At 39.1% G+C, this 12,001-nt stretch overlaps 1 protein-coding gene and 1 long non-coding RNA gene across 4 annotated transcripts in view; one reads left to right on the top strand and one right to left on the bottom strand.

Moving 5' to 3' along the window:
* LOC134603136 (uncharacterized) overlaps positions 1-12,001 on the bottom strand; it is a 364,337-nt gene that overhangs the window by 208,366 nt on the left and 143,970 nt on the right. The window lies entirely within an intron of this gene.
* PCSK6 (proprotein convertase subtilisin/kexin type 6) overlaps positions 1-12,001 on the top strand; it is a 190,339-nt gene that overhangs the window by 48,585 nt on the left and 129,753 nt on the right. For all 3 annotated transcript variants that reach the window (XM_063448814.1, XM_063448815.1, XM_063448816.1), the window contains exon 2: positions 6,435-6,539. In XM_063448814.1, coding sequence (XP_063304884.1) covers positions 6,435-6,539 — 105 coding nt within the window. The remainder of the gene's footprint in view (positions 1-6,434; positions 6,540-12,001) is intronic.

Here is a 12,001-nt window from a genome sequence, read left to right on the forward strand (position 1 = left end):
GATCACAGTTCTACTTTTACTAATCAAACAATTATAATTAACCCTTTTTGGTAACGTGTTTACCTGAGCTCTCTGGAGAATGAAGCTCGTAGAAAACAGACACAAGCTGATTAATTAAACATTTAATCTGACAAAAAAGGATTCACAGTGCTGAGTACAAAATACAGAAATAAATGACATACAGATAACAAATTGCAAAACAGTACATAAAATAAAATAGGAGAAAACACAAGAAATTCCTTACATATATTTACCCAATATAGAATTCTTGTGGGAGTCTTAGATGGTATTGATCTCCTAGAAGTTACTGACAAAAGAAAAATGAAAACTGCCTTCTGGATAGTCCAGCACCCTCATTATATATCTAAACTAGTTATTTCTCAGTGGGCAGACCCCTGGGGGGATCAGAGGGGGTTGGTCTGGCAGTCTATTGCCCACTCTATGAAATTCCTTGTGTCCAGCTCTGGTGATGGCTATCTAGATGTTTTATGGTCTAGGCCTGGTGCAAGATCAGACCACAATAAATGCCATCCCAAGGTTTACAAAAAAACAACTCTTAGCATATATAAACACACATCAAACAAGAACTCATGCTTTTGGCATGACAGCTTGGTTCACTAACCATGGAGTGTTTGAAAATCAATCAGTTTGCATAAAAAACCTTTCTCCAATTATTATTATTTTTTTTTTTTTTTAATGTATGCATGCCTTATATTTCTAAATTTGCACAGAAAGTGTCCGTCTTTGCAGTGTTGAAGATTTTACTAAGGAAAGCTGAATAATATGCCCCATCATTCAAATGTGTCTCCTGGACCAGCTGTCAAGGAAACCTGATTAGATTACTACAGTGGAATGAAAAAAAAAAGCCATGGTAAAGATATTATTTCACAAGGTCGTTAAGGTTGTCACTTGCCAGTACCAATCATTCCTCCAGTGTACTCCTGGAGGGGATTGAAAGCTTGTATCCATGTAACCATACTAGATGTTCTAAAGATATTAATAAGAAGCTACTAATTTAAAAAGTCTGGAGCGGCGTAGATTAGAACGTTTTAGGACAGCTCTGTTCAGAAGGGAGGGTGCAGCAGCCTAATTTGTATGCTAAAGCAAACTTATTTCTAGTGCTATCATTGCTCATTTCCCTTGTTTTATCCCACTCCTGCATGCATCATCATTTTACGACCGGACCTGGACGGGTGGTATATTCTAGACGTAACGGCATAGAGTATGAGCAGTCAACATGAGATCCCAGACGTAAAATCTGTTCGGGCCCCACCCACGAGACTTTATTTTCCTTGGTAAAGATTATAAAAAGTTTGTCATGAACACATGTTGCATTTGTCCAATTTCCCTGTATATGATACATGGCTGTGCAATACACAGACCTCACAGCTGTTTAAAAGTGGATTTTTTTTGCAGGGTAAATTGGATGATATTTGTTTCCATGGAGACAAGCCCCATCAGGGCCTTTAGGGAATTGATAATGGCATTTAAACATGCTGACAAGACATTTTCATTGTCTTTCACATCCTGTGCTCTGTGGATGTTTTTGGAGTAGAACTTTTACCAATGTTTTAGGTGTAGCAAATTGGTTGAACTGTGGTTTAACTGGTAATAAAATAAAGAAAATCTTGTGTAGCATTCCTATTTCAGTGTCATTAAATTGCAAGCTCTGCAGTCAGAATGCAAAATGCTTTTGGCTTGTTACTTCTCGGTGCAATGGCTGACCTTGCAAATATTAAGCTGGCTGACCACAAATTTAAATCTGACTGTAAAACTATACTAAATAGTGTCTGTGTGTGAATATTGTGTGCATTAGTTAACAAATACCTGCTAACATTCCGAGACATGATGCCACACTGTATGTGGCTACAGCATTACCATCTCTACATGACCATTGCATTCACGTAAATGAGAATCTTAGACCGGTAAGACGAATCTGGGTGTCAATCTGTGCACAATGGCCAGCAGGACGTAGACTGGGAAATACCAGACTGGAAGTCGCGCCACTCTTTTTACTGTACCGTATAGAATAAACACAGAATATATAGAATTTCAAAAACACAATTGATAACCATAGAATTTACAGTGTTTGGACCACGTTCCCTGGATTTGCAGTTTCCTCCAGTGATCCGTACTCTAAAGAAAGTGGGTGATATACTCTTATCAGTGTTGGCAAGACATGCTGCAGACCTATACTGTAACGGGTCATACATGATCATCCGGCACGTCATGCTGAACTCCTCCTTGGGCCGGGATCTATGTCAGTATGATCGGGCAAATTTAGCTCCTGCTTTCAGCATGTATAATGTGGCCGTTTGAGCTTAAATTAGCTGATTGGGAGAGATGAGCATTGGACAGTGTCTTTTGATGCTTGATAACCGAGCTGCAGGTACAGTTATGGGGGTGTGAAACTCTGTGCTGTCCCAGCTCCTCCAGGGTCTGTGTGAGCGGCTGGACAGGAAGGGGAAGGCATCACTCTGCCCACGAACAGCCTCACACAGGAACTGTTTTACAAGGGAAGCACTGAGTGAGGCACACTGTAAAATAACCACTCTGCAGCTATAATGTCATTACTCATAGACTGACTGGACTTCAAAGACATAATAGTGAGTACTTAGGAAATGCCCCTTCCAGCTCCAGCACTCTAAGCCGAAACCTGAAAATAAACAATTTTCTTTAATTAAAGTGTAAAAAAACATCCTGTACCCCTATACTATTTACCCAAGTCTAGCCCTAAACTCCATAATCCTAAACAACCTTTAACCCCTTAAGGACACATGACACGTGTGGCATGTCATGATTCCCTTTTATTCCAGAAGTTTGGTCCTTAAGGGGTTAAACTACACATTCTAAAGCTGCTAATCTTAACACAAAACACCCTTTCTAATCTAACTCTGACATAAACCCCTTTCTAACCTTAAAACTCATTTACCCTAACCACTTCTAACATTATTTTTAACTATGCATGCATTTATACCGCTGCATATACACAGATTCAATGACAATCAGCACAGAAATATGCACGTTCATACATATGCATTTGTCAAATACGACCGGTTTTTGGGAGTGGGGAGCAGAGGGCACCTTAGAATTTTGTGCCTACAGACACCTGACATGTAAATCCGACCATGAGTGTGCTTTTTGTAATCTGTGTACTTAAAGTAAAATCTGTTCCTTAAAAAACACAAAAAAAACAAAAACTATCCTGGCACCATAGCCAGTACAATGGTGATTCTAATCGTGCTCGGGATGTTCCTTTGAGCCAAAATAAGTTAAAGCATCGTTGTTAATATACAGTTTAATGTATCGCTGAAAACCAAACCTGTATCTACCTAAACTACAACATTCTAAACTATTTGTGGAATTTCTAGGTACTGCACAGTACAGTATATAAAGTATATAAAATGCATATGTTGTCATTCTAAAATGCAAACTTCCTTTATGGTTAAGGGAATTGCATGCCTGTGAATCTTCTGCATAAAAAGCAGATTAAATGAGCGTTGGAAACCAAGGATTGCAGTTTGCAGACGAGCTTGGATATTTTGTTTTTTTCTGTTTGTACCCTGTTAAATGTTACATATCTCTGTATTCTATTCAAGGGAGTAGTGAGCTACTCCTTTTTAATTTTCTATTTTATTACCCAGTGCAGAAGGTCTAGCTAGAGGTTACTCAAGCGTGTTTATTTTTTATTAAGTCTGCTGGTTTTTATCAGGAAAATGCCATAGATTATTGGCTGGAGGAAGGGTTTCGCCTGGTGTTTTTATTTATTTCCATTAGGATATAGAAATGTGGGTGTCACTTCTTAAGATGAAGTACGCCATTTAGTTCAACGGAGCAGCAGAAAGAAATTATATGAAGGTGATCAAAGTGCGTCATAACTCTCACGTCTGAAAAGTGGAACTAAAAATATAGTGAGTTGTGGGCCGGGAGACATCCTTGCGTCTGCATCCTTAATAAGAACAAGATTATTCTGAGCAATAAAACCTTGGAGTGATGGCTTTCACAAAATAAGTAGCTGATTATTCTGTATCGCATGAACTGTGCTGAGAAGTATGGAGAGTCTGGGTGATGATGGATTTTACTTATTAGTGAATCAAGCTTTATTCCAAGGTGCTTCTGCTCTAAAGTACACATACATTACAGGCACAAATCTGTTGTATGTAGAAACGTTCAAGGGGTTTATTATAGTGGTTAAGGTGCTTTTGAGGGGCCAGCTGCATTAAAAAAAAATATATATAATGTGTTGCCCAGCAATGATGGGCTATGAATGCTGTCGCTGAGGAAGTCCAAAATTTGCTGCTCATCAATACCATTTGGGGAGGGATAAGCAGACATTTTTGTCTTTTGTGACCAGGAAAGACTTCTCACTGAGCTGCATTGGGAACTCTGTGATTGGACAGCCACAGAAAGTCTGGACAGGTTTTTACAAGGTTTGGGCTTGAAAATGCAGCAGACGAGATCTGCAGTGTTTACAAGCTGTTTTAGAAATGACTCCAATGAAAAAATACACAATTAAAATGCATGCAAGTTTTAATTTGGGGTATATCTATTAAACAGTGATTTTTGTTTTGTATTTGTCCCTTTAACCCCTTAAGGACACATGACGTGTGACATGTCATGATTCCCTTTTATTCCAGAAGTTTGGTCCTTAAGGGGTTAAAGAAGCCGTGTTGGTTTATAGATCATGCCCCTGTAGTGTCACCGCTCAATTCTGCCATTTTACTAATACAGCCTTTTTCACAGCCCTCCCTGCATGTGATTGATTAAAGTTCAATTTGCAGAGCAAGAGATAAAAACTTCTAAAGCAAGTTGACATCTGATTGAAAATCAAATCTTTTTTTAATGCAGGCTGTGTAAGTCAGTCAGGGAAGGTGTGTCTAGGGCAGCATAAGCAGAAACTTAAGTGACTTAACTCCTAAATGGCAGAGAATTGAGCAGCTAGATGGCAAGGGGAGGAGCTACACAAGGGGTAGGCAAGCCTTGGCCCTACAGATGTTGTGGACTACATCTCCTATAATGCTCTTACAGCAAAACATTGTAGTCCACAACATCTGTAGTGCTATAGGTTGCCTATACCTGATCTTTACACTAAAACTGCTTAAATAAGCTAAAATAGTTTTGAAGACTATAGTGTCCCTTTAAGTGGTTGCCTTAAAGTACCACTCCACACCCATTATGGGTGAGGACTATCCTATTTTACCCCAGTTTATAAAAGTGCTGATTTCTATGAGAAATAAGCACTTTTAGGAATAAACGTAGAAACACCCCCTGGCTGTCAATCTAAAAAAAAATCCTTAATGCCAATTTGCATTATTTGCTTAAAGAAATCAGTTTTATTTTATTACTTTTTTTTTTTAAATAGCGGGTCATCTTACTCAATTGGTCCAATGAATTGGTTATAATCTTGCGGTTTAAATTTCTTCATCAAGAATTCTGTAAAAATGAAATAGAAAAATTAAAAATGATGAAGCTCCAGGAGCATAAGAGGACAAGCAGGATGAAAGGGACTGTGGCAACCTGGGGATAGCTGTATGTGTTTGAGTCTGTGAGCATGTGTATCTATCTAATAGAGCGTTTTGTGTGTGTGTCGGGGTGCTGCTTATGTCTTCCTAATGCGTGCGGCGTTTATGGTAAGGCTGTATTGTTTGTGAGGGATAGTGTGACACTTGTCATGCAAAAAAGTCAGATTATTTTGTTATAAAGAATAAAAATGTATTTAGACATTGTGCTAGCATGATTGGGAATTGATATACACTGAACAAAATTATAAACGCAACACTTGTTTTTTCCCCTATTTTTTATGAGCTGAATTCAAAGATCTAAGACTTTTTCTATGTACACAAAGCCTATTTCTCTCAAATATTCACAAATCTGTCTAAATCTGGCCTTTTATTGTGGACAGCCTAAGGCACACTTGTGCAATAATCATGCTGTCGAATCGGCATCTTGATATGCCACACCTGTGAGGTGGATGGATTATCTCGGCAAAGGAGAAGTGCTCACTAACACAGATTTAGACAGATTTGTGAACAATATTTGAGAGAAACAGGCATTTTGTGTACATAGAATAAGTCTTGGATCTTTGAGTTCAGCTCATGAAAAATGGGGGCAATAAAAGGTGTTGCGTTTATTAACATACTCATACACGGAACAAAATTATAGTCTTTTAGATTTCTGGCAAGTTCAAGAACTGCAAGTTCAAAATGAAAAGATTTAATGGCCTATTGCATTTGTGAGTGCAAGTGTCCTCATTGTGTCTGCTGATCCCAGGGAAGTGGTGTGCCTGTGAACAGTAGTTCATAAATTATAATTTGAGCAATCACTATAGAATGGAAACTTCAGTTTTAGAATTTCTCCGAATAGTTTTATTTATGTTTTAAATTTATTTTTATATAAATTTTTTTAATATTCAATACCTCCTCATTGTTTTGCAGATTGGAAATCTGGAGAATTATTACCACTTTTATCACAGCAAGACCGTGAAACGATCCACTCTCAGCAGTCGCGGGACACACAGCTTCCTAGGAATGGACCCAAAGGTACTTGTGGAGAAATTCAGTGTTTAGGATCAAAGGGTCTCTGTAAACACCATAACCACCTAATTTGAGATTTTGTTTGGGATTTAAAAAAACAAAACAAAACAAAAAACCTCCCTGGGCTGCCAGTAAACCAGCTGAAGTACTCTCTTCCTGTCTGACAATATCAATGTTGTACAACTTTTGCATCTGTCAATGCACACAGCATATAGACAGTGGGCAGGCTGACCTATATAGCTTTCATGATGTCACAGACAGCAGTTATTTAGTGTTGGCAATGGCAGCATAGATCGTTTTATGCAGTGAGAGACTGCAAACATATGTTTCTCTGCAGTGGGAACAGGAAGTGGCTGCAGAATTGACAATGGGCATGCTGGATTTGGGGCTGGGTTAGAAGGGAGGCTGGAGGGAGAAAGGAGCAGGCCTGGATCAGAGGACTGAGGGGAGACTTGATTACAGACTGGATCTAAAGGAAGGATGGATCAGAGTTTAGAGGGAAACTTAACCCCTTAAGGACACATGACATGTGTGACATGTCATGATTCCCTTTTATTCCAGAGGTTTGGTCCTTAAGGGGTTAAAGGATCACTATAGGGTCAGGAACACAAACGTGTATTCCTGACCCTAGAGTATTAAAACCACCATCTAGCCCCCCTGGGCCCCTCATGCCTCCATAAATATAGCAAAATCTTACTGTATTCAAGCCTGAAGCTGTAACTCTGCATGCTGTTTTCCTCAGAAAAACAAGCTGTCTGCTGATATCAGAAGTGGTAACCTGATCCAATCACAGTACTTCCCCATAGGATTGGCTGAGACTGACAAAGAGGCAGATCAGGGGCAGAGCCAGCATGATTCAAACACAGCCCTAGCCAATCAGCATCTCCTCATAGAGATGAATTGAATCAATGAATCTCTATGAGGAAAGTTCAGTGTCTGCATGCAGAGGGAGGAGACACTGAATGTTTGGATGCATTTTAGGCAACCATGACCCAGGAAGGATCTCTAACAGCTATTTGAGGAGTGGCCAGTGAAGTTATCACTAGGCTGTAATGTAAACACTGCATTTTCTCTGAAAAGACAGTGTTTACAGCAAAAAGCCTGGAGGTAATGATTCTACTCACCAGAACAAATGCAATAAGCTGTAGTAGTTCTGGTGACTATAGTGTCCCTTTAAGCTTGGGTTTTAGGTGACAGTAATTGGACGTGGCTGCAATGAGAGGTGCTGTTTGTTTAATCCATGCAATGCAATGTAATGTAACTTGTATACTGCCCCACAATAGCTAATACAGTGCTTGCCAAATTTTCTTGAAGTTTAGGATATATTTAGAAAAAAAAAATGTAATTAACAAAGTTTAATTTTCAAAGTAAAACAATTCGTAACGGGACTCTATAGTCACCAAAACAACTGCAACTTTGTATAAAAGTACTTCTTCCTCTTCTTCCTCGCGCACTGTTTAGTGATACAGGGGCCAGAGTGATGTCCTATTCGGTCTGTCCGCGTCACAGCAATGTGTGCAAGGGAGCAGAGCAGGAAGCTACAAACGCATCACACGTAGTCTGCAACTATTGCACACAACCTGCATCCATTATTATTATTGCCATTTATATGGCGCCAGTAAATTCTGTAGCGCTTTCTCACATGCACACATAACATACACCCTGCAAACCTTTTATACGCACACGTTAAACACAGCCTGCAAAGAGCTTGCATGCACACCTTACACATAGCTTGTAAACATTGCACACAGCCAGCAAACGGCTCACACATTGTACATAGTCGGGGCATACCACACACATTACACAGTCACCACACACACTATGGCGAGGCAGGTCAGAAACTCCAGATAATTCACTACACGCAGAGTTTTTACAAATGAAATCCGAATGAGGCCAAAGGATGTTACAATAGCTGAGCTTGGGAATTTTTTAAACTTTTGACTAATTCACATATAAAGGTGTTAAACTGATTTATGTATTTTTGTGCTGCTGCTTTTACTTTTCAGTTATCTTCTGTTCTGTATCTTTGAAGTAATATAGTTTCATATCTGTCAGCAGAATAGAAATGAAGGTTTTGATTTTTTTCAGGCCTTGGAGGCATTTTTTATGATATATGAATTTTCTATGCCTCTACAATGAAAATCTTTACTATGGTTATGGTTTACTTAACATATCAATCTACCCAGCTGTTCCCAAGGTTTTTTTATGTCATCCACGTAGGATCCTGATATTTTTCAGTCAGGACTGTCCACCTTGCTAGCATTCATTTTGAAAACAAAACATTGTAATTTGTTTTTGTGTCCAATGTATAACATTGAAATGATGTGAAACTTTATTTACAAATGTATTTTCACTCGAAAACTGCAACATCTGTGACACTTTATTTTGCAAGAAGAGCCTGACATTTATAATTCCAGACATGCTGCTATGCTAATGAAGCAAGCTCTCGGATTCATTATATGTGCCCTATGCAGATACCCACTGAGAACTGTAACTAAAATACTTGTCTTCAGAGTCTACATTTTAACATAGTTACCCATCAGGAGCTGCAACCAGAATTCTCCTACAGGATGAATAAATGCATAGAGCACAAAACATTTATTGTGTTATAACTAAATGACAATTGTGCTTGCAGCTGCAAAGTTAAATTGTATGGTTGTTAGTGTAGCAATTAGAAAAGGTCAGGTACTTGTTGCCATATGTTGCTTTGAAAACTTGCACATTAAAGAGGCAAAATGGCTGGTGCAGGTACCTATGAAAGTACGTGCAAATGCTTGAACTTGTCTAGGGGAACAGTCTAGAATGAGCATTTGTCACACATGAACTAACTGCAGGAGTTTTCACCAACTGCATTTTAAAGGGAAGGAGGGAACCCTCACTGGAGAGCTGCAATAAAGTACAGCTACAAAATTAATACAGAATTGAATCATCCAGGGAAGAAACCTGTGCCACATGATTTTTATTTTTATTTTTTTTTTTTGTCCTCAAACATCTCTGTAATCAGAGAAGAGCCAAGTATCCCTTCTCCATTGGGACGGAGTAGCCAAAGTGATTAAAGCTTGTCCCAAACATCAGCCGAGGCTTGAAGAAGGATGAAACAGGTCTATATTTTATTGAAAAACACACCAGTATATATACACACGTTCCCAACATGCGGTCATTGTGAAAAACAATACTTTGCACAAGCTGGGCATTCTTGGTGTCTGGGACATAGTTGACTCAGGACAATATCATTTAATTACCTACCAAACGCCATGGTGCCTGGCAATAATAATACCAAAACTATATATTCCCCCACAGTTCCCCCCCCCCCCCCCCCCAAGTTTATTACATCCCGGGATAGCTCTGATAAAGGACTGCAAACGGTGTGAAAGTGCTCCTATTGGAGGAGCCTAGCACGAGTAATCACGGTTTAACCGGGCTGCGACCATCATCTAATTCAGAGTTCCAGATGATTTGCGGTTAAGTGCCAGCTGATCAGTTTGGGGCCCGACAGCTACCTATATGAAGTTTGACCAGACCCCTGCCCTCCTGCAATTTGAGTCACAGTTCCATAAAGTTCCTAGGTGCTACCAGTTGTGCGCGCTGTACCTGAAAGAGCCCTTTGCGAGTCCCTGAGAGTCTTGGGTTGGTTGTTTTTGCTATCTAGTTAGGAGGCACAGCAGGGAATGGGTTGGTACAGTGAAAATTTACTCTTTTGTGGGGATGGTAACTAGAGTCAGACGCCGGTTTACATATGACTGGCCAATCCGTCACATCACTCATAAATAGTATTCACTGGGTTCTGCTCATTTTAATCACCACAAAACTTTGGTATAGCCTTTTAACCCCTTAAAAAGGATACTGTGTAAGCACAAAAGAAAATCTTTAGCTTAATTAAACAATTTTTCGTGTTTACGGTGCAGTCTCACTGCTCTATTCTCTGCCATTTAAGAGTTAAATCACTTTTGTTTTCGGTTTATGCAGCCCTTGACACTGCTCCCCTGACTATGGCTCTCCACTGCCTGCATGAAAAATAATTTATTTTCAATGCAATGCCACAACACAGTATGTTTAATTTAGAGGGTTCTATCTCCTGGTCTGTTTGTTTGAACATTAATCACACACGAGGCTCCTGTAAGCTTAGCAGGCTATTAAAATAGCAGGATAATAAAAAATTCTAAATTAAAGAGAGTGTGCAATTATTTAAACAATTTACAGCTGTGCATGTTAAACAATTAAATATTGTTTCATAAAGTTGAACATATAAAAATGTGAATATTGATTTACTAAATTTGTAACAGACTGACTCATTCTAAACAAAGACTGTACATTGCAGGCTTCACAAAGCTGGAATTTATAGAAGGGTTGCCATTCAGAAGCCACGTGTACCAAGGTTAAGTGATTCATAACCTGACTGAAGCACAAAACTAGGGCAGGATCTGAAGTAATATGGTAGGAGTCATCTTTGACATTAAATTAAAAGGTGTTGCTGATTGTTAGATGTGATGGGTGTTCTGGGCAAGTGTCTGACAAGTTAATGGGTATCATTGGTCTCTTCAGTCTCCAGATCTAAACCTCATTGAATCTTCATGGGATGTTGTGGGGTGCAATATATGAATCTGACCATCATATACTGGAGTTTGTTTTATGTCTCTTTAAAAACTTCCTCTTCTTCCTCGCGCACTGTTTAGTGATACAGGGGCCAGAGTGATGTCCTATTCGGTCTGTCCGCGTCACAGCAATGTGTGCAAGGGAGCAGAGCAGGAAGCTACAAACGCATCACACGTAGTCTGCAACTATTGCACACAACCTGCATCCATTATTATTATTGCCATTTATATGGCGCCAGTAAATTCTGTAGCGCTTTCTCACATGCACACATAACATACACCCTGCAAACCTTTTATACGCACACGTTAAACACAGCCTGCAAAGAGCTTGCATGCACACCTTACACATAGCTTGTAAACATTGCACACAGCCAGCAAACGGCTCACACATTGTACATAGTCGGGGCATACCACACACATTACACAGTCACCACACACACTATGGCGAGGCAGGTCAGAAACTCCAGATAATTCACTACACGCAGAGTTTTTACAAATGAAATCCGAATGAGGCCAAAGGATGTTACAATAGCTGAGCTTGGGAATTTTTTAAACTTTTGACTAATTCACATATAAAGGTGTTAAAAAATAATAAAAAATTCTAAATTAAAGAGAGTGTGCAATTATTTAAACAATTTACAGCTGTGCATGTTAAACAATTAAATATTGTTTCATAAAGTTGAACATATAAAAATGTGAATATTGATTTACTAAATTTGTAACAGACTGACTCATTCTAAACAAAGACTGTACATTGCAGGCTTCACAAAGCTGGAATTTATAGAAGGGTTGCCATTCAGAAGCCACGTGTACCAAGGTTAAGTGATTCATAACCTGACTGAAGCACAAAACTAGGGCAGGATCTGAAGTAATATG

Source organism: Pelobates fuscus, chromosome 3, assembly GCF_036172605.1.
Source record: "Pelobates fuscus isolate aPelFus1 chromosome 3, aPelFus1.pri, whole genome shotgun sequence".
NCBI lineage: Eukaryota > Metazoa > Chordata > Amphibia > Anura > Pelobatidae > Pelobates > Pelobates fuscus.